General features: G+C 35.4%; 1 protein-coding gene across 10 annotated transcripts in view; it reads right to left on the bottom strand.

Annotated features, from left to right (window-relative positions):
• The window catches only part of utrn (utrophin), a 372,003-nt gene that overhangs the window by 59,992 nt on the left and 287,365 nt on the right, over window positions 1–24,646 (bottom strand). For 8 of the 10 annotated variants that reach the window (XM_012963789.3, XM_004914663.4, XM_031901862.1 and 5 more), the window contains 7 exons: window positions 23,971–24,239; window positions 20,252–20,398; window positions 15,003–15,081; window positions 14,421–14,481; window positions 13,879–13,929; window positions 2,467–2,528; window positions 1,452–1,526 (listed from right to left, as the gene is read on the bottom strand). In XM_012963789.3, the coding sequence (XP_012819243.1) occupies window positions 1,452–1,526; window positions 2,467–2,528; window positions 13,879–13,929; window positions 14,421–14,481; window positions 15,003–15,081; window positions 20,252–20,398; window positions 23,971–24,239 (744 nt within the window). The remainder of the gene's footprint in view (window positions 1–1,451; window positions 1,527–2,466; window positions 2,529–13,878; window positions 13,930–14,420; window positions 14,482–15,002; window positions 15,082–20,251; window positions 20,399–23,970; window positions 24,240–24,646) is intronic. The other 2 variants (XM_031901865.1, XM_031901869.1) reach the window with 1 other exon arrangement.

Genomic DNA, 24,646 nt, shown 5'->3' with positions numbered 1-24,646 from the left:
ATTATATTCTCTTTCTCTACAATAAAAACTCATTAGTGGTTTATTAGCCTTTTCTCCAACAACTGTTTGGGTGTATGAAACCGTTCAGTCCTACATTTCAGGCGTGGGACTGGGCAGCCAGTTGCAAATTACGAGATGTGATGCTATTGTGTTGCCAATTAAACCAAATAATGGAGATTCATTTACATTGATTGCATAGACATAACTGTTCAAAGGAAATAATCCAGGCTCCCTGCCAAAATATGGCATGGCACACCTAAAAGCTTCCAATACAAACCCAAATTGACAAAGTTCAACAATTTGTACATTATGTATTACACAAATGTAACTAAACTTTCTATTTTAGTGTATTAATTTGGATATAAAATATAACAGGTTATAAATGTTTAATGCTGGCTTTAACTGCAGTGCATACACAGATATCATTTCTTTTTATTGTTACCATGTGGAAGATAAAGATAAACCACTTGTGACCGTAAATGTGTTTTAAATAAGAAGTGTAGGGTTGAAAATTAAGCAAAGAAATAGCAAATGAGCAAAATGTAATATATATAAATATATATGTGTGAAGTAGCCTTGTAAGAGAAGTGTATCCCACTCTTGCTTAGAACAAGGCACAATAGCTCTAAACATATGGCAGTTATAAAGCTCTTCTAAGAGTGCTCTGTGTTTTAATATTCATTTCCTTTACATTTTAACCTTAAAGGAATAGTTCAGTTTAAAATGAAACTAGGTAAAATAGATAGACTACGCAAAATAAAAATGTTTTCAAAATAGTCAGACAAAAATCTAATCTATAAAGGCTGGAGTGAGCAGATGCCTAACATAATAGCCAGAACACATGGTCAGTAACCAATCAGTGACTTCAGAGGAAGTCATATGGGGACATAACTGATCAGTTAGTTTGCATTTGAATCTGACCTGCATGCTCACAAACTAACTGAACAGTTATGTCCAATGTGCCCCCCCCTAAAGTCACTGACTAACTAAGAGGTTAGAGAGCTGGCCATTATGTTAGACTCTTAAGTAGCCATGAATCCAGGTCACCGGAATAGATTTCTAAATAGGCCCATGGACTATGAAGTACAAAGAGGCCCAAACAGCACCCACAGGCCTAATAAATAGTGACTGTCTATGGCATCTTCCAGCAGCCCCTCTGGCATTTGCCAGAACCCACAGATTGCCAGTCCAGGCCTGCATGGATCATGGAAAATTCCAGCAACAATTCAAATAATGAAAAAACACAATAAAAGTGGTAAAAAAAAGTAATAAATAGAGCATGAATCATTAATAGTGTTTTAGATCTTCTGCAAACAACAGCTCACAGAACCATGAATCAATGAGCATTTCACACAACTCTTGAATTTACCCAAAATTCCTAACAAATATGAAACTGCCACTTCTATAGGTCGGGTTCCACATTGAACCGCAGTAAATGTTATGATACTTACAGCACAATGTTTTCTGTAGTCTTCTTATCTTCATGGCAGTGCGATAAGCAGAAAAGCGCACATTATTTAAGTCACCTGCAATATGACATGAAGCAAAACCAATCTTTATAGGATAAAATGATAAATCACATGTTTTGTTGAAAGTCAGCAAAGTAATTATTTCCATAGAATGACAACTCTCCTGGTATTACAGGTTCAGCTCTAAAGCTAGAGGTCAGAAGGGTTATAGATAGAATCTATTAGTAAAAATAGAACTGTAAATGCACTGAACTAATGTGAAAGCTTTAGTTCAATTTTTGTAAGGCTGATGCATAAGCAATGGAATTCTAAATGGCATTACTGTACACTACTCAACATACAGTAGGTTTGCTGTTTAAATCAGGTGGAAAAGGTTGGTCCTCCCTTGGTCTTTTGCTCTTGGTCACTCTGGTAATACAACTTTACTAGATTATTGAGTGAGTAATTACTCAGAGTTAGATTTGGGTTGTCTGTGGCAAATCATTTTTGTTTCATATTTGAGATCATGCTCAAGGGTTGTAGCAAATCAAATCAGGGCTTCTACCACTCTGTACGTAAGTAGTGACATCTTTTTGCTTTCTCAATTTGACATAAAGCAGTGATCCCTAACCTGAGGCTCGTGAGCAATATGTTGCTCTCCAACCCCCTTGGATGTTGCTCCCAGTGGTTTTAAAGCAAGTACTTATTTTTTAATTCCTGGCTTGGAGGCAAGTTTTGGTTGCATAAAAACCAGGTGTACTGCCAAACAGGGTCTTCTGTAGGCTGCCAGTTCACACAGGGGCTACAAAATAGCAAATTACAACCGTTATTTAAAACCCCCGGGAAATTTTTTTTATGCTTGTGTTGCTCTGCAACTCTTTTAAAATGGGAGTGTGACTCGTGGATAAAAAAAGGTTGGGGTCCTCTGACAAAGGATAAAAGCAATGAATGTTCTAGTGAGAGTGATATTTCACCTTTAAACTTCTGTGCACATGAACTGTGTATAAGCAAAACTTACCTAGAGACTGAAAAAGCTCTGTCATTTTTGGGTGATCCCAACAAGTAGTTTGTGTTTGATGGCTGCAAAATAGGAAAACACACTTACTTAGTGGAACTTTCTCTGTAACATCAAACTTCTCATAATATTATAAGATTTTTTTTTCCATTGCATTATATTTCTATTTTGCGGGTCTATAAAAGGCAGCACAAGTTCATCCATATAATTAGGAAGGATTAAAATATAACTGATATTAATGACACGTTCACACCAATCAGGCGAAGAGTTAATAGCACTGCAACTGACATGGTAAAATTAGTTTCAATCCCACTGACAGCTCAGCTTGTGAACCAGAGATAAATCATACAAAATTAACTTGAGAAGATATCTAACTCTCTAAATATTATGATTGCAGGGATGTCTATGAAAAATGATGAAACTCAAGTCTTTAATTTTGGCTATTTTTCTGGTTTATAACATAGTTCAACAAACCAGAAGCAGCTTTTCAAACAATGCCTTTAAACTGGCCAAAGCAAGATTTTCCTGAAATGTGTCTACAACACAAGAATTAGAACAAAAATACATTACTGTGCATTAACAGGAAAGGAACTTTCATTTCTCATTTTTCTTTGGTGTTTGAATGTAATGTTATGTAAGCCTCACACACTTACTGAAATAAAATGCCTAACATTTTTAATGGCACTTTTCAGTCTGTAGTATAAAATGCAGGTACCTTCGTTCTTGGAGGAAGCTTGAAAGCAAATGTCATTTTTATCTTGAAAGTTCTACTGAGAAATTACACCAAACTTTCCATCAACTATTCTAAACTTTTATTGTACAGGTATGGGATCCCTTATCCGGAAACCCATTATCCAGAAAGCTCCGAATTACGGAAAGCCTGTCTCCCATAGACTCCATTTTAATCAAATAATCAAATCAGAATCTTAAAACTGATTTCCTTTTTCTCTGTAGTAATAGAACAGTACCTTGTACTTGATCCCAACTAAGATATAATTAATCCTTATTGGATTAATTATTTTTATTAGACTTAAGGTATGGAGATCCAAATTACAGAAAAATCCCTTATCCAGAATACCCTTGGTCCCGAGCATTCTGGATAATGGGTCCTATACCTGTACTGAAGGCTTAGATGGCAATTATTTACTCTCCAGACTACACTTGGTATTCAAAATGATAAATGGAAAAAGTTGAATGCCTCTTCTGATATAAACATAACTCAAATTGCCATACCATTCTAATATAACCTTGAGTCATTTTAAGGCAGGAAAGGCTACTCTGCAACCCAATGTGTTATTACGTGAGAAAGCTTGCCTTGGCAAAAAGCAAACTATATTTCAAAAGAGGGTGCATGTATTGGATTATGGATTTGTTGTAACATGAATTAAATATGACAAACATAATAATAATATAAAAAGGAACTATGAGGGGATACCATTCTTTTAAAAATCATTAATAACTAAAAAGAAATTTGATTCTCTATACCTACACTATAAGGTAAAAGGTTAAAAAGATACAAATAAGGACAAACAAATAACAGATAATAAATAAACAGATAATGCCCTATCTGTAAAATATATTAAGAAACATTGAAAAAATACACATTACAAAACCCAATAATAGATAATTTGAATAAAAAGACATAGGTGGGAGGGGGGGGGGGGTCTATTATCTATCTGCTAGTAATATGTACTAGAAGAGTTGATAAACTAAAAATAAAGGTTACCAAGACCAACGTAAACTTCCTAACTACATGGATCCCTTTCACTGAAACATGAACTAGTGCAAAAGGTAGTAATATATTTTATATGTAAAGTAAGAAAGACAACATTTTTTAATATTACTTACAAATTGTGAAAATTGTATAAAAATTGTGAAGAAATTATTACCACCGTCATTATTAGGGTTTTAAATTGTGTGATTTAAGTGCAATCTCCTAACCCTAGTCATAACATCTACAATAGGAGTCTGGATAAAAGAGTCCCCAGTAAATTGTTATAGAATAAACAGAAGCCATATCAATAAAAGAATTGTCTACATTGCACATATATTTGCAACTACTATATAATATGCTGTTCACGAACTGTGTAGACCCAGTTTAATAATGAAGCATTACAAAACAAAGGAATCAATATACATCTTGCAAAGCAACACAATCAAGTAAGCTCATTTGCTGAACAAAGTTTTCTTGTGTTTGTTTTTATTATTGCTAAATGATAATTCAGTGAGTAATAATAGAACAATTGTAATTAAGGATCCCTCAATGAGAGACACAGTCTTAACACATAAACCTGTTCACTCAACTAATTTCTATATTTTCCACAGTCTTCACTTGAAATACTCTATGATCTCTTTATTTTATTTTGGGTCTATGTACTCTACTAGTTAATGTTTGACAATTCTTAAAACCTGCCAACAGGTGTGTCACTGGTAGAGCTAAAGCATATCACAAACCTGCACTTCTTTCTGGTTACTATCTGCAGTCCTTGCATACTGTTATAAAACTGTACCAAGACTTCAACAGACTCTTATGACAGATCACTTGCCATAATAATAAATGGAAATCATTTTATTCCTAGCTTATGATCATTTTGCTACCAGGGTTCATTTTGGCAACAAAATATCCCTTGACATGTTTCCCTAAAGAGTGATCTTACAGGCAATATAGACAGGAAAGAGAAATAAAATATACACAGCCAGCAAACTCTCACCAGTAACATGTGCAAAAAACTGCCCTATACTTGTACCAAAAGCAATTGATCAAGTTTGCTAGGCAGTTGAATACAGAAACAGAAGATAAATGCTCCGTTTAACTCAATCATAATTGTCTGTTCAGCCTCTTTGTATGGCAGTTAGGAGTACTGAGTTCTGAAAGTGAAACTGCTTGACTATCTTGATAGAAGCCAATAAAGGCAATTGAAGGAAAGTGTGTGAGTGGCCTAAAATAGTTTTATACTATGTATGTGATTCTGTGCATCCAGTTTTATATTCTCATTACAGTATTGTTTTGCATTTTCATCTCCATGAATGCAGCAGTCATCACCATCTGGCAAGGTTTATAAAGATATTTTCCACTTGGACTATTGCTCACACTACTTATAATACAAGAACTAAAAAAGTTAAAGCAATTTGGCACATATTGGTTATAGCATATAAGTCATGTTGCTACTGCTGCCCATTAGGTTTCCTGCCTTCAGCTCTTTCAAGTCTTGTGCCTCAGACTTCAAAAATTAATGTGCTGCTCTGGAGCAAAATGGGAGTAACATTAAAACTGCAGCTGAATTACTTCTCCTAAATATGTCTCCCAGTAATACTCAGGGGAAAATGATTTAACATCTTATGTAACTAATTCACTACTGAAACATTTTCAGCTGTATGGGCCAGCAGCATTATAAAAACAAGAGTTTCAATGACTATATACAAATATACTGTAATAGTTTCTAAAATAACTTTGTTGCCATTTAGTTATGGTACTAAGGGGCATATTTATAAAAAAGTGAAAATAGAAATCACCAGTGAATCTCTCTCTAAGTAAATAAAAAAGCAGTGAACTCTTGCACTGGAAAACTGCGGTGAGATACATATTTTCACCCTGTGATAAATATGCCCCTAAGAATGTTACCTTATGAAGTAGAGTTTAGCTATCCTAAGCAAATAAATACATTGCCCATTATTTTGTGGACTGGAATTTAATTGACAATGTCAGTGGCAGTTTACCCTCTGTGCAAAATGAGTTTCCAAGTATTTTAGAGAACAGCTATTTTGTGTTAAATTACAATTTCTGAGGTTAATCCTTAACATTTTTCAGGTTTTCAACTTTCTTTTTTCATGTATACTATTCCAAGCTTAAGACTGTTACCTAACACTTAGTGCCATTTATTACATACGGACATATATGTTTGCTCAGAAACAATAACCCATAGCAACCAATAACATATTTGCTTTAAAACAGGTGAATGGTAAATGCTACCTGCTGATTGGTTGCTATGGGTTACTGCTCATGGGCAAACTTCGTGCCTTTTATTACATAGCCCCAATTATCTATATAAGGTAATTCAATCATGCCTAACATGCTAAATACTTTTTAAATCCTGTATAATGCCTGAAGAGCTGTCATGATATTGCTGGTTTAAATATTTCTGTTTTCTGACACATAATTTCTAGTCAAGTCAATAAGCTTAATGATCTTCAATGATCAACTTCAAAATAATATGTCTGCTCTTATCTTAACCTGGAGATACAGCACACCACCTGCATTAAGTCAAAGATTATATCTATCAATAAAGCTCACCACAAGCCACTCTCTGTTCTTGTCCTATCAATATGAAAAATTAGGCATAGCTGGGTAGACTGAGCAGTGCTGAAAGAATCACTGGGCATTCCATGTAAAAATAGCTGTTAACTATTATCAAGTTTATATTTGAACAAAAGTATGTTTAAATTTTCATTGTATTTATATGCTTGAGGCATATATAAACATCTTTGGGAATATATATATATGTGTATACCTGTATATATAGATTTGTTTTTACTTGGCTGATAACAAGGCTGCTATAATTTAAACTACAATGGGAGTATAATAAGGAGATCCAAATATAAATGTGTGCTATTAAGGCAAGTTACTTTGATGACAGTACTGGATGGGTAAATTGGCATGCTGTAGATCAACTACTTATGGTCTAATATGCAAAACATATTTCACTTTCAGCCAAATCACACGCATGGACCAGACCAGGGCAAACTTCACAGAGCCTTGACAATGTCTACTACACCATAAACTTACTGTGCATTAAATACCTTAGAATTAAACGTTTTAGTAAGCTGAAATATCCCAGTTCATGAGATCATATACACTGTATTTTTCTTTAAGAGTATGCTCTACTGGGATATGTATACTTACTAGCCATACATTATAGTGTGCATACTGTAAAATGTTGTGCTGAGTAAAATTCATGCATTAAACAGCGATTGCATCTATTCCACCCCAGAATTAAAAAGTGCTTGTTTAACAGCAAGTCTTTTAACCTAAAAACAACATATGCATAATTTCCCCATGACTTGTATCATTAATATATATATATATATATATATATATATATATATATATATATATATATATATATATATATATATAGATAAAGTTTACCTTTACTTTATACTTTTATAATTGTTTAGTAAGACAGAATATCCTGTATAAAATGTCTTCATTTCACTACATATAGATCTGAATTGAGTCTCATGGAAGCTATGTGACCAATCAGATAATTTAATAGGACTCATAAGCAGTGAGCACTATCCCGGTCCTTTTATATAAAATCACCTTACTTTGCCTTTTTAAAATTCAAAATTGGACAGTATAATTAACGGAATAGCAGTGTAGAGTGCTTTGGATAGGGTTAACAAACAACACAATGAGCATACAACAAAATATATTTATCAAAAACCCTGCCCTGGGGGGCTCAGGAGTAGTTTTAGGAATTGTTAATTTACTAAATGGGCTGTGAGTTCTTGGAACTGATAAATAAATGTAAAATGCTCAGCATGAGCACAACTTGTATTCTAGGAACCAATTTGCTGTAACACAGATTTTAATCAGGTCGATTCATTGAAGAATTTTGCTCAAGACCCAGGAATAAAAGGGACTTAAAGGGACTGGCCAAATTAAATGCAATCAAGCCATAAGATTATTGTGTAGAAAAAGGTTACTATTCAAAAAAAAACAAAACAAACCCCCCCCCCCCAATGATTTCTGCTCTTGTCCATTATCCACAAGGCATGTTGGTGTATAACAAGTCTCTGTGCACTTACATTCAAATGCTAGTTCAAAGTCACGTCTTCCTCTTTAATCAAGAGCAAGAATATATTCTGCTATGATACTTAGAAAGTTGAAGCGCATAAGAATATGCAAAATGGAATGATTTTTTCATTGCTGTAAGCTTTTATCTTAGTCCTGCTCTTATTCTACTGGTATTACACTACTCTGTATGCATTTTATTTTCTTCCTTCCTTGAAACAGGCCATTTATCAACTAAAAATATATCTGATTAAATATTAAAGTAAACAAAATCTCCAGGTATCCTGCTGAATGTCCCAATGGCTTTCAAACTAAAGCTTTGGAACAACTATAATATACCACTGATTTTAATATTCATTTGAGATCCTGAAATTCTTACATTATTGAAATCTTAAGAAATAACAAGGTGTTCTACTTAGATTGATTCTGTATATTTTCCAATATACATCTAGGCTTTACAAATGAAATTTAAAAAATATTATGAATGGTGTGATCTGAAACATGTTATCAATGATAAAATGAATTCATTTGCAAGCCTTATGCGTCATAAAGACAGTACAGTTAATGAAACACTTTGAAACCGGAACTGGATCTCATTGGTGATGTGCATAAAAAGCAAAGACATACTGAGGTTCCACATCAGATCTTACAAGACAGTCAACTGTCCTCTTTAAATGGAAAGCCAGAGTCACCATTTTTCAAAAGCCTAAGTACCCTAGCAACACAAATCACAAGTAAATAAAAAGTACAATCAATACATAATGAGTAGGGTGCCTTGAAGTAGAAAAAGAAATGCATGGTAATTAGGGGAAGCCTGGAAGGATAAAAGGGCCCTTTCCTGAGTATAGGTAAAAGTGAGGGCAGCAGGTTAATGAGATGGTAGTTATGTCTATGAAGATTCTCATTTATCCAGGTCATTTTATACAGTATCTAGTAGAATTAAGTCTAAAACAACTTGACTTTTCTCAGTTTATCTTGAAAACGTTTCACCACTCATCCGAGTGGCTTTGAACTGAAGAAGCCATTTAGATGAGTGGTGAAATGTTTTCAAGATAAACTCAGAAGAGATGGAAGATAGTTTGTTGGAAATGTTCTCTAAAAGGGCCTTCATTATGGAATCCACAAGCAGATGCACCCTACTAAAAACTCTTTAAAGGAGAAAGATTTTTATAAAATGCAAAAGTACGTCTGATAATTATATTGCACAATATTCACTTATTTTGAGACTTATAACAATTCTATTCACATTGTGAAAATATCTGTGGGCCAATAGCACACAACGGTTATCAAGAAGGGACACTATTTTGTCAAAGTTTTCCAATCAACCACTGATTGCCTGCTTTGAGAATAACAAAGCCACTCCAGTCTAACTGGAAACACTTCTTGGAGAAATCCATTGTGTGTACAGGTATCGGACCCCTTATCCGGAAACCCGTTATCCAGAAAGCTCCGAATTACGGAATGCCCATCTCCCATAGACTCCATTTTAATCAAATAATTCAGAATTTTAAAACTGATTTCCTTTTTCTATGTAGAAATAAAACAGAACCTTGTAATTGATTCCAACTAAGATATAATTAATCCTTATTGGATGCAAAACAATCCTATTGGGTTTAATTAATGTTTTATTGATTTTTTATTAGACTTAAGGTATTGAGATCCAAATTACGGAAAGACCCCTTATCCGGAATACCCTTGGTCCCGAGCATTCTGGATAATGGGTCCTATACCTGTATTTAGATGTATTCAAGCAATTCCATATTTACTCATTTCCATCCTTGAATATACACACACGTGTCTATACCACTCCTATAAGAAACACTACCATATTAATTTAAATATAAAAAAGGCATGAGATTGGCAACAAAATTAGGCCCTATGGGCACCTTTATCATATCAATTAAGCTACTGGGTGTGTCAGTTTTTCCAATATCCTTTCCTTATCAGATCACCATTGTTGTTAAAAAATGGTCTTTCTTATTCTCAAATATTGCCAAAATATCAAAATTCTCTCAGGCTTTCACAAAAACACTTTCTTATCCTCAGTCTAACCCGGTTAGCTTTCTTTCTAATTTTGCTACTTTCTCCAGATTTGAATGTGCAGATAAAAGCCTCCCTCTTTTACAGAATTGATTCTTACAAACATTATTTTTGTTTGTATTATTTTTGTTCATGTACAGCTTCTAAAAGGTTAATATACAACCCATTTTAACATGAGCTAAATGAATAGGGCTTGTGCAGAACATACTTTTTGCCCATGCCACTAAAGAAGATAATAAAACCAGTTTAAAGGAACAGTAACAGCAAAAAAATGAAAGTGTATAAAAGTAATTACAATATAATGTACTGTTGCCCTGCATTGCTACAACTGGTGTGTTTGCCTCAGAAAGACTACTATAGTTTATATAAGTAAGCTGCTGTGTAGCCATGGGGGCAGCCATTCAAAGGAGAAAAGGCACAAGTTACTTAGCAGATAACAGATACATCCCCATTATATGGGGCTTATCTACTAGTTATCTGCTATGTAACCTGTGCCTTTTCTCCTTTTTTTCCAGCTTGAATGGCTGCCCCCATGGCTACACAGCAGCTTATTTATATAGTAGCTTTTCTGTAGCAAAAATACCAGTTTTTTGCAGAGCAACTGCACATTATATTTTAATTACTTTAAAACACTTTAATTTTTTGATGTTACTGTTCCTTAAACTTTACAACTTCCAACCACTTTTTGGTTCTGATGAGTGTAGACATTCCTTATAAAACTAATTACCAGTTAACTAAGAAGTCTCTGATAATGAGCTGCTCAAAGGCTGCTGTTTATGAAGGGCAGGGTTTGTTAAAAGTTTCTAATTGGTGTGTTAGAATAGCACAAAATTAGGAAAAAATTTATTAAATAAAAAGACAAAAATTAATTTTTAAATAAAAGTTCTATTTACTGTGCTCTTTAACTTTCTTTTAACTCCCCACACTTACACAAGACAGGCATATTTCCATTTTTACCATCTCTTGTTACTCTTTACTTTTCAACTCTATTCCTCTCTGCTTCAATCAGAGCTATCTCAAAAAAATGATAAACAAAATAAAAATCCTACGTCAGGGTATGCTTGCAGATGGAAGCATCTTTCAAAATGGAAGTTGAGAAGCAAAAACCAGATGGAAAGACACAAATCACAAAAACCAAGGCACTGGGAAGCATAAAGACTCAAAACACACAGAACATTCTGGAGAAACACTGTCTAGATGCTTAAAAGGAGACAAAAAACAACTTGATGGCATCTTTAATCTACCTAATGCTCCCTCTTTAAAGGAACAGTATATCCTTTGTTCAACATAAGCTAATGGAGTAGGGTTCTGCCGAACATCTATTATTTTAACTAGTTTTTTTGTTATTTCTTGAGCTAAAGAGTCAAAACGTAAATTGAAGCTACTTGAGGTACTTCACAGTAGTTAATTACCAGTATAAACCCCCCTTTCTATGCATTTTGTTGTAACAGTTTGTTAGTCCATTTTGCAGGGGGATTATACGTGCTCTGGCAGTCTAATGGTTGCACAGTCCAATCACTGTGTAGCATCAATTTCCATGTTTATCTTAAAAAAAAAACAACCTAGATTCGTGATTAAAACCACAGACAATAAAGTATGTTGAAACAAGCCTATTCAATAAAATTATGTTGTACATTGGGGTATATGGTCTATTTAATCCTGTCTCTTTAGATGCTTAGGAATTACATTGGTATATAGTGCTATTATTTATAAAAGATGCCAAAAAACGTAATTGCTTGCCTGTGTTAAAAAATAAATATATCCTAGCACGGCACTGCATATACTGATTATGCTCTAAAAACAGAACTATACATATAAACACACCTCTGATTGGGTTAGTTGAAGTGGGCAAAATGTAGGTTTTTTTTAATTAGATTACCCAATAGAGTTAAGCTGATGTCATAAAAAGAAACTAAAAGACTAGTATCCATTAGATGAATCAAAAGCAACCAATTGTTCAAACAGTGTTGCTTATGGTCTAAAAGCCAAAACGAGAAGCGGAAAATTTTCCATAAGCGTCTAGTGTTGGGAATAACTAAGATATACCCCAAAATTATCTTCCCAGGGGATTATTCACCATAGCAAACTAGCCTCTCTCCAGCCCAAAAAGAAACACTGCAACAAAGAATCATAAGCATGAAATGAATTAAACAAAGTATGGCAATTACTTTTAAAATGTTTATAATTTATTAATTCTTCAAGCTGAATATTACTGTAATCAAAGTATTCAACCTTGAAAAAGCTTTGTGCTAAAGAAATGAAGCCTACAGATTTCCAATAAACTCTATTTATTTACTGGACCATGTCATTGGTATAATTAGAATTCTAAAGGTATAAATGAGTGCCAATAAGAATTAATAATATACTATGAAATATATCCATGAAATACTTTGGTAAGTGCACCATGTTTATTCACTGAAGGACTGTTTTTGCTAAAATACCAACATCACTGCTGCATTCATGTATCCAGCATTATGGGCCCCTACACCTTTTCATTTTTTTTTTTCCACAACATTAACCAGCTCGATAGGAACACTCTTAGAAGTTAATGCATGGCTACAAAGCAGACTTAATGATGTGTCTCTTATGAGTTTTCTTTAATGTAAATGTTGCATGGGAGCATCATTATCCTTAAAGCATCAGCTTGTATTTGATATCTTTTGCCTTTGCTGAGTTTCTGCTGCTATAATAAAAAAAAAAAAAAGTCCTTCCATCTGACAGAATGTTCTTTTAAATATAAAACTGCTATTCAAATCTAAACATATTGTGATAATTTGTGTAAAACACATAAAATGGGTATCACCATCATAGTATAATTATTACCTTTTATTATTAACTAATGTCGTTTATAATGTGCCACCATACCCTGTTCAGAAGATAATAAAGCACTACCATATACTATAAGTAGTATTTTAATAGGCAGGATGCAGTCAGAGGCACTCATGATGTGTATCCTGTTAGATAAGACATGTTTAAAATGTAGATCAGTTCATTTGGAATGTGAGATAATGGCTGATTTATGTATAAATATGATTTGTAAAATTACTACAGTTACAATTCAATAATTGGCTAGTTACTGATGTTGCATGAATTTTAAAGGAAACATGTTTAAACCTGCTATTTTAAAATTATATGAGAAAAGTTGTATTGTCATATCTACTATATTTTGAATTATCTCCTTATTCGAAAAGGCTGAAACATATAATTATCAGATACATACAGACAGGGCCACCATCAGGAATCACAAGGCCCCATACTGCTAAGTTAGCAGAGCCCTTCCCTCAAGGGGTCCCTAATTATTAACTGGTCACCTGGGCCCGAGTGGAGGGCCCTGTCAACAAATAGAATGAGCCCAATAAAAAATGGCTACTTATGCATAGCCATCTCACTGATCCACAACCATTATAATAAAATCCCACTCACAACCCACCAAAACCCGATTAGCCCAGTCTCCTATTGTCCCATGACTCACACTTTTATGTCTCATTCATGGGTCCCCTAACTGCAGTACCAACTGTACCCCCTGATGGCAGTCTTGCATGCAGATATGCTCCATGCTCACACAGTGTGCACACTCTTACCTTTTCTCATTGCCCGAATCCAGTGGAGAAGCACAATCTTGACTGTAATAGCTTTTAGATTTAAAGAGATAGCTTCTACTTACAAAAATGTAGACCAAATCTCACCCTAAACGTACATTTATCACACTTAACAACAACAATTATGACAAAGCTCAGTGTATAAAGAACAGAGAACACTGTGCTTAGTCTGTTAAATATATTTTTAGGTTAAAATGATGATCTTTACAGCTTCTATATTCAGTAGGCATATTGGCTGGGACACTGTTCTGATTCTGGTGCAAGTATGATATTTGAGCTTAACACACGCAGAGATGTGATTACTACTTGGGATATACAATGCATTGGGCTTCTTCCAAATTCCAAATTCTTTCGTATATGCAATTATCGCATCAGAGCTAGTAAAAGTACATTTCTAAGAGGCATCTAAGTTAAGAAATATCTATGTTAAATGGAGGCTTCCTAGTATCACATTTGTTCCGTGGTTTCTGCCATAAGATTGTTATCAAATAAATAGTTTAAGGTATATTATGAAATTAACTTACTTGATGTAATAGGGTACTTTGTTAAGTGAGACCGATCGTTGCCATGGAAGCTGCACTGATGCTGAAAGAGGCCAGAAATAAAAGATTAGAATGCAGGGCAGTCATTTTTTTAACATACTAAAAACCTGTTTACCAATACATTTAATTACAGTATTTCAATATTGAAAACATTAAATGGGCAAAATGTACCCTCATTTAACCCTTTCCCTGCTCACGACGTACCACCTACATTTCTGGATATAAGGCTGCGCTACAGGAAAAACTTGTTGCTCTTCACTATCACCCTAAACCCCAGTCATTTTGGTAAAGTAAAGTTGTTTTACACATACAGCATTAATCCCTAAAAAGTGGTAAAAATGGTACCATTGCTAATATAGCCGGGCCCCATGGTGGCTTGGTGACATATGACAGAACAAACAAAGCAACAGAGAATAAATGGCCTTTAGATGGAACAGATAACCGTTGCAATATACACTGGTATAAGAATCCCAAAGACTTTGTTTGAAGATGTTCCATTAAACATCTCATAAAATAAAATCTATTTTCTTGAATTATTACAAGAGCCAAATAATTAAAACTTACTAGAGAGAAAGTGTTGGGAGGCAGGTCCAAAATCCCGATGTGCTTCTTGGAGTTGTTTGAGACGCTCTTCAACAGCTGCCTACAAAGCAAAAACAGATTTAACACCATATGGTGAAGTAAATATAATTATCAAGAACTCTCATGTGGCTAACCTTTATTTATTTTAATTTTATTAATAACAACCATTAATCATTAAGTGACCAAAAGGTTCTTCACAGAGCTCATTTATCATTTCCCAAGACTGAGAAATGCATTGGAAATTATGTACTAACAAAAACATGCAACTATGCACGTATGAAAATACAGCTATAACAGCCAATAGCACCCAATCTATATTCTCATTCACTAGAAAGAGTGGCTCCCAATTTGGAATGTTTTTCTTAGAAGACATTAAAAAATAAAATAACGTTATCTCCAATTGTGGAATTGTAAAATGTGTAGAAGAATCAAAATTATTATACTTGTCAATAAACAGTTGCATTAGTCATTCATTTTTTCAGGAAGATAATAAAAAATATATAGACCGCCTTGTCCTGTATGTAACACTAGTCATCCTGTGTTGCTCTCTATGGGCATTGGACAGATTGAATGTGAAGGGGAGGCCATATCCAGTCTTGGAGGCCTGGCTTCTAAATGCAACTGCTGCAACACAAGCATGCTGTTTTTACCTTGCAGGAAACTACTGCTGGATGTCGGATGGAACAGAAGTTGGTATGCAATGAACAATTCTAAATAGACTGAGGGACATTCATAACATTATGCTTCCCCAGTAGTGCTTACAGTCTTAGGGGCTGATTTACTTACCCACGAACGGGTCGAATGGAGTCCGATTGCGTTTTTTTCGTAATGATCGGTACTTTGCGATTTTTTCGTATGTTTTGCGATTTTTTCGGATTCTTTACGAATTTTTCGGATCCAATACGATTTTTGCGTAAAAACACGAGTTTTCCTATCCATTACGAAAGTTGCGTAAATAGTTGCGCATTTTGCGTAGCGTTAAAACTTACGCGAAAAGTTGCGCATTTTTAGTAGCGTTAAGTTTTAACGCTACGAAAAATGCGCAACTTTTCGCGTAAGTTTTAACGCTACGCAAAATGCGCAACTTTTTACGCAACTTTCGTAATGGATACGAAAAATTCGTACAGAATCCGAAAAAATCGCAAAACATACGAAAAAGTCGCAAAATATTCGTTTTCAAGTCGGAACTTTTCCAATTCGGGTCGGATTCGTGGGTTAGTAAATCAGCCCCCTAGTGTCTTAGTTATACATGCACACAAATAGCGTGAATTCTGCAAAGAGAGCCATTTATCATATTTATATCTATGCCTTTTGTAGGATTTTGATGCATTTCCTCCTGCACAACTCTACCTTAAAGGACATATAAAGGGCATGGAGGGCGTGTTTAGTAATCTGAGCTTAGAACAACTGAGCATGTCTGGCAAGCCAGTAATTAAAGCAAATTCCCGAGGGGGGGCTGAGTGGGTTACAGGAGGAGAAGGAAATCAAAGTGATTAAGGAGATGTTGCAGCCTTACTATTAACCTCTGGACAACCAGAGAGGCAGGTATTGAAAGATTTCAAAGAGGCTGTTCACTGATTAAATTCTTGTGTGTGGGGTTTACATGTCCTTTAAGAGTAATTCTTCTCCATTTCCTTTCAGTGAAATATACACTACGAATTTGCCCTTACCTCATTGTTTTTCCTTTCCACTACACTCTCTGACTGTACCCCAGTGTTTTTTCTGTCCCACACGTAGTCAACTCCCTGCTCCATACAGTTCCCTTTTCTAAGTATGTTCCCTAGCCTACATCTGTACCTGTACCACTGAAACTGCATTCTGCATCTTCCACCATGCTCTCTCTTTATCCAGGCAGGCAGAGAGACAACTGGATAACATGAAAGGCCTATTACAGCAGTAGAGAGGGATGAGGATGACATGGCAGGCCATTCCCACCTGTCAGGCAGGGGACATGGCATGTTGTGGAGTGCTTATATTCTTAAGTCCAGCTGTCCCAGTAGGCACCCACCCATGTGTGTCAGTCTGGAAATCAGCTATATGCCCAATTTTTTTTTTTACAGTTATCCAATTAGAAATGAATAGATCATTATGTGTCTATCCAACATTGGTTGGGAATGCAATGCAAAAATGCCTCAGATGAAGCACAGAGTAGTTACACCTAACTCTATTATCGAATAGTGTTTTATTGCTTTGTCAGAGGTCCCAGTCTGGATTGGAGTGCAGCATAATGATTCACAGAGAATTGCACAGAGAAACTAATTAACTTTGTGATCACTTTATCTGCCATTGATCCAATTTCTTATGTGATATGTTGCTGCTTTATTAATTTTATCTCCTGCCACAAACCTCATCCATTCCTATAGGAATTGATTACACATTCTACATTCTATTTAAGGCAAAATGTCATCAGTTTCATTTTATGAACTGGGTTATTAATTTTTTATCATCTGTAAATATGAATAATTCACATGGGATGCCTATTTATATGCATTACAACCTGGATCCAAAAAAGAAAAAAAATCAGAATGCTCACGATACTTTGTACATAGGAAGCAGAACTCTACTGCAAGTGTTTTGTTCTGGCTGCCAAGCTCGCTCAACATAATCACCTAGTCCTATAGAGCGAATCGTTCCACACAAGGTCCTGATGTAGAATTTACAGAGCATTTCAATGGAGAAAACAGTAAGAAGATGTAAAGAAACACTTTCATGATGTTAACATAAGCCTGTGTTTGAAGTTCAGCAGGAGAGAATAACATGCTTCCTTCAAACATTTCCTATGTTCTTTGTGATATGGGAAAAGCTTAAAGGCACATATGAGAGAGCAGCTACACTTTCCACTCACGACTACAGAATTATAAACTTCAGCAGCTTAATAAAATGTCATTTCATTTCTTACCATCCAAATGACACAATAACAAATGTATGTGTTCTATAGATTACAAGGCTGCTCTCAGAGTAGATATTAACAACAAGAGAATGGGCACAAAGTATCCTTATCTGCCAAGAACCTGAGGGATAAATCAAATGTTCAGATAAATTTACACAGTTCGGAGAGTGAGTTGCTCAACCCACCCTTGAGATTAAAGATTAGCGCTCATTTACAAATGCACCTGCTATTGCGGAGGATCTAAAGGGACACAATGAAGAATCTATACTGAGGCAATTCAGCAAGGAACTTGCATCCAAACATGCTCTTGCACTTCCACCTCTTCTAATAAATGATGCGCAATTGTGCCTACTGGCACTGGGGAACCCTGGAGCTACTGCCACCCTGGGTCTGGGGGTTCCCACAGTAGGTTAAACCTACAGGCACATCAGACTTGCTCCCAGTAGTGGTCAAAATGCTCCTAACTAATATATGAAAATTAGAGCAGAGACATTAGCCTTATTATTAAATAATTTGTGTTGAATTTGAATGCTCCTTTCCTATGACCTCAGTCACAAAGTTTCTTCTAGGTCCTGTGACCCAGAGCAACAAATCAGAGGTACTCTTTCAAACAGCATACTAATAAATGCTACCTGACTGGAGCTAACTTTCCACCTGGTTTTGGATTATCCCGTTTGTTTAGACTCTGCTTTTTGGTCATTGGATCTTTAACATTTCTTCTGCATTCTTCAATAGACATCTTTAGGTATGTGATACACCTGCATGCTCTATGTACAGTCTTAATTTTTTTAAAACAAAAAATGTAATTTTTATCTTTAACAGCCATTATTTAGGTATATGGTATATCGCTTTGCTCATACTATTATGTTCTCCCAGGCGTTTTATTTAGGAAATTCTACTTTCATTCTTAAACTTTCATTGTCCTTTGCAGAGTCAGCATCTCTTTGGGGACACAGTGTCCATCCAATGGAAACTGGATTTGTTTTAATCAACATTTCGCATAGGTGGCAATAAAACAGATTTTCTAATGCGTTTGAAGCTCTCAATAATGGCAGAATGATTTATGGAGTTACTATACCTCTAAAACATCATCCAATATTTGTATCGCAAAGGTGACATACAGCAACAGATAAATATGTAAAATACCGTATGGAGTGAATTACACAAAAGGGAAATGAAATCCCACAAGATTATGCTGTATATTATCCTTTGCATGTGCTGACAAAAACATTTTGGAATTCAAAAGGTCTTTATGTAACATGCAATTGTTTCATGTAGAATTATTTAATTAAAAAAAATTTGCGGCTATCCTGCCACATCTAGCGCAGAGATCAGTTTTTCTCTTGAGCTTGAGTGAGGTTATAAATAATTGGTGAAACATTTTATATTGCATGATTCTATCTCATGTAGGAATAAGAAAATGCTTATATATGATATGCACTATATAAGCTATTTTTGAAAATGTAAAACTAATCATTCAGTTGCGGCCCTAATACCCTTACATTGCCTCAAGACAAAGTAGTGTGGGCACTATTGTTAGTAGAAACGCCTGGTCATGTCAAAACACAAGCAGCACAGCTGGGAGAATAACCACACAATCTATGCTTATAATCTGTAGAGAGATATACTCAGAAGCCTCCCCTAGCATTTACATTAAGCACAAATAAGGAAAAAAGCTATATGTATATATAGCTATATATATTGTACCACTATTGTACAATATTATCATATTAGAAGTCACTGAGGAAATCAATGACTAATAATTCATTCACTTATGATTCATTTGCTAGTGTCCACAGCCAGAAAGCAAAATAAGTGGCTTCAAAACACTAACCCCCCATATGTAATAAAAGGCACTGTTTGCCCTGGAGCATGAAACCCATAGCAACCAGTAAGATGTGTAAATGAAACAGGTGACCAGTAAATTCTGCCTGTTGCTATGGGTTACTACACCTGGGAAAACGTAGTGCCTTTTATTACATAACCCCCCAAAACTTAGAGGCAAATGTATCACTGCTTATTCTTTGTGAACCATGTGTCCGGATTCTTTAATTGCTTTCTGGCAATATTTAGTTATTGAAATAAATAGGATAAGCATTGTACTGATCTGTAAAGTTGCCCATAGACCTACATTGGGGTAAGAGAATACAATACTTATTTTTTTTGGTGATTTTTTAAATCAGATGATAGAATTAAGCACTGCCCAAAAGAAGGAATGGAACTGGAGTGTGGAACACTTTCTGAAGAAAAGATACATCGGTACATTTTCAAATGCTTTAATTACACTTTAATGCATACACACGTCTGCTGTAAGTTATACTGTGAGAGAAGACAACTTTACCTGTAAAAGCTTCCATCTGATGTTGAGGTCATCCAACTGGCGAGACGTTTTTGCAGATGGCTGAATGTCAAAGGTGCAAAGCTGACTGGCCATATCATTCAGTGTGTTTACTTTAGAGCTGACTGGGGCAATCTCCTCTCCAAATGCCTGTCAAGGAGAATGAATATTTAGGATCTAACACTTATGTACACAGTCAAGAATTTTTTATTTTTGGATTCTAAAGACAATTAATAATTTCTACAATTACAGTATTCAGTACATTTGGCTTGAAACTGACAGTGACCAAATGCACCACACGTCACCACCTGAATGCCAGGCATCACTGAATAAAATCCATTGCATTTATCAAGCAGTGTATTGATTGTTAGGTGATGGTTTATAATGTAAAATTCCAGCATAAAACGCTGCAGTCACTTAAAGAGCGAGTCAAATTGCCATTTGCCATAGCCACTTTTTGTGGGGGGGGTTTTCTCTAATTTAACACAGCAACTTTTGATGTTATTTAGTTGCGGTCTCAGCTGACTTTAAAACAGAAGGAACGGTAAAAATGCAAATGGACCATTGTGGGGTGCATCTGTTGAAGCTGGGTGCATATGCAGTACAGGGATCGCCATGAAATAAATAGTTGAGTAGTGTCAGCCTCAGGGCCGGATTTCTCATTGCGGTGCCCCAAGGCCGCACCCATTGCTCACCCTCACCCCCCACGCATGTGATTGAGCTTCCATTTCCATTTAATTAGAGCATGGAGCAGTGGGGAGAGGAAGTTTTCTAAAGTTTTCTGCGCGTCCGGTCCCCATTGCTCCGTATGAGAGCAAATTTTAAGTGTGGTTTGGGCCACAAATCTGGGCCTGTTGGCAGGAGGTAAGCAACTTTTCTTCTCTTTTAAGGCATTTTGTGTGGTCTGTGGTAATTTAAACAAAATCCCCAAATGGCATGAATGGTATTAAATCACAGCTTTATGAGTAAATCAATTATTTTACACCGCAAATTTGTACACATTTTTCTGGCATAAATCAATTTACTTGATCCAAGGCTATTGTGATACTAATATCTACAGTTAGTATTACTGGTTGTATATATAGTTTGTATGTGAGTGTATAGATTGGTTAGTATAGGTTGTGTGCTGGGTTTACTCGGATGGGTTGAACTTGATGGACAATGGTCTTTTTTCAACCCTATGTAACTATGATAAACAGGCCCCTAAATGTTTTTGAAAGAGAAATCTGCAAAGACAAATAACTTATGCCACTATGTTATATATAATACTTATTGTGTTTTTAGGGCCACTTACATGTTCACCCTATAGAACTGAAATAATAAGAGCTGTATATATATATCTTTTTTTATTTTCCAAGCTTCTGTTAGTCAAGCACAGCAAATCAAATAGCCATTGTTTATAATCACCTCCCATAGGGCTCCTACTGTGGGTATATAATTCCATGACAGGAAGCTCGAAAGGGGAATGACCCCAAAGTGAGAAACAGTGACAAACCATCACATGGGGGCCCTTTGTGCCCCCATGTCTACAGATACAGGTTCCTGGATAATAAATCCTATACTGTATTTTATTATTAGTCTTGGTTTAGGCAGAAAAGCAATATTTTGTGTTTATGTTAGTAATTACTTCTATTAAAGATCACTATCAATATATATACCTGTTTTGATATTTTAAATATAAATATATTTATATATATATTTATTATTATTGGTATTATTTAATCTACTAAATATTTCCCTATAAATGTGCTTGTAGTGCAGTAAGAAAACCTTATTGCTTGAGCAATATTCTCAGCCTTATAAAGCCAAGGCTGCAGTTTGCTTCAGGCAGAAAATTCAATTGTGTGAACTAAAAGGCCAACATCAATGAATTTGTTATTACTCTATCGGATGTGTCCACTTCACCGTTTCAAAACTCTTCCCTTGAAGTGTGCCAGTGCATACCAATCAAACTCAGTGGCATCCTTGAGCATCAAATTAATAAGAATCCAACTAAAAGAAGTGTAGCAGAAACAGATGAGACCTGCACAGAAGAATCGTTTTTCATAATTTGTCCGTTGTGGTTTAAAGCTACCCGATATATGGTAGAGCAAAGCTACAATATTCTGTGAGCCACTGGTTTAAAAGGAATAGAATACAGGTCACAATTGCTGCAGTGCTTTGGTTAAAGTTGCCAAAATATGAAGGTGCATTGAATAACAGTTTTCAACATGTTCACATTACAAAGGGGCAGGTTAAGGAAAATTTACACTTTTTGCAGATTTGAATTTTGTGATTTTTCATGCTAAAACATTGAATCATGGTACAAATTGTAATGTTGATAAACCTGCCCCTAAGTAACCAATAACAGGAAGGGCACAAAAGTGAAGTATTCTATGATATAATTTGGTTAGATGGACAAAAAAACTTGCGGTCAATACCATGGTCTATGCTCCACTATACCTCTATTTTTTGAGCTTCACATCCCCAAAGTCCACTGAAATTATTACCAGCTTTTTAACTTTGGCTAAACACCATTTGTACATTCACCATTTGGTTGATCAGATGCTTTTATTAACTCCCATAGACCTTCTACTGTTTTTATAATAACATTACTAGAAGGGAATACTGCCTTGAAATCCAGGGGGTGTGATCACTGTTTGACAACACAGGGGCACACTCTAATAATAAATCAATTCTGCCTTCCGTACATATGCATTCTATTCACCCCTCATGCCCTACATATGTAGTGGTAACTAGTGATGGGCATGGATTTGCAGCAAGTTTCCATTTTTTGGCATTGGCAGATTGTTTTACAAAACGCGCACAAAAAAATCACCACTGTCAAATATGACGCACAAAAAAAAAGTCAAAGAAATTTTTTTTACGTGTGCAACAAACTTTTTTTTGCCATGTGACATTTTCTTCATTCCACAAATTTTTCACTGTTTCACAAATCTTTTCAAAGTTTCATGAATGTTTTGCCGAAGGGAAACAGGATAGATTCGCTTATTACTAATGGAAACTGTTGGGTTTCCCTAAGATGTACCTAGCAATGTACCATTTAGCAACAGTGCTTCTGAAAAGGAGTTAAACTTGTATCACTTCGAATTGAACACATATACAACAGCAGCAGTCAAAGAGCACAAACCATTACCTGCGCCCTTAGGAGGTCTTAGATCTTGTTTTGCATTTGTGCTGCTCTTGAAAGCTTTTGCAATGATGACACCCCTTCTAAATGTATTTTTTTCCTGTGGAGGCTGCCTAAAAACCTGGCACTTTAGGGGTGGGCTTACCCCTTTACATACATGGCTAGGGAAGGCCTTGATCACTGTGCCTACATTTTTTTCTCAAAAAATAAAATAGCCTGGTCACCTCTCCAGAGTACAGAAAAATAAAATTATGTTATGATCAGCTTTTGCTTAAACTTATGACCCCTGTTCCCTATACTTATGCATTAAAGGATCAGTAATGTCGAAAAGTGGTAGGAATTAAATGGCTCTGCCCATGGCTACGCAGAAGCTTAGTTATATAAACCTATAGTAGTGTTACATAAGCAAACACACAATTTATACCAATTTATGGAAACAGCACATTATATTTTAAGCACTTTAAAGCACTTTCCATTCTTGCCGTTACTGTTCCTTTAATGTAAGGAGACTTCTATTTCCAGTGGCAAGGGTTCATAGAGACTAATTAGGAACTATATGATATGATGTTCGGTATAAGTCATTAAGGCTTACTGTGGTTGTCTCAATGTGATCCTTCAAAGAATCAATTAACAGATCTCCTACAGGTTTCCAGCTTCCCCGTACTCTTTCTGCATTCATTAGCTCCACATCAAGTTCATCCATTGCACTTTGTAAGTCCTTTAACTTCTCCAAGGCTTTGTCCACTTGCTTCTGCCAACTGCTGGCCTGAGAATTCAGGCAGTCCCACTTCTCTTTAACCTCCAAAGACTGCTTACGCATAGCTCTTGTCACTTTCTGTGCTTTTTCTTCTGGGGTTAATTCTATTAAAAAAAGTAAGGCAAAATATATGAAGAGAAAATGCTAAAGGCTGTAATTAATAACATCTTAAAAGCTTCCAGTTACACGCTCTTGATTTATAATAGTCTGGATGAAGCAAAAACAGTTTATCTTAAAGTTTATGGGAAACCCTTCACATTATTTCCTTAAAAATGTTCAATAAAAATGGGCATATAATAGTCTATAGAGTAGCTTCATTCCCTGCATACTTGCATTAACATGAGTAGGAACTGACATTCTCCTTGTCAAGGTAAAATGAAACATCATCGATACATCTCAGTGAATCAGTGCTACTAGTCACTAAATTATAAAAAAAAAAATGGCACAGAACAGTGCTTGCTTGGGTATAACAATCATTTCTGAGAAATGCACATTTTAGGTATGGAAGCTT

The sequence above is a fragment of the Xenopus tropicalis genome, chromosome 5 (genome assembly GCF_000004195.4).
Source record: "Xenopus tropicalis strain Nigerian chromosome 5, UCB_Xtro_10.0, whole genome shotgun sequence".
In the NCBI taxonomy this organism is placed as follows: domain Eukaryota; kingdom Metazoa; phylum Chordata; class Amphibia; order Anura; family Pipidae; genus Xenopus; species Xenopus tropicalis.
The sequence above is the reverse complement of the archived record's forward strand: the minus strand, read 5'-3'. Positions and strand labels throughout refer to the sequence as shown.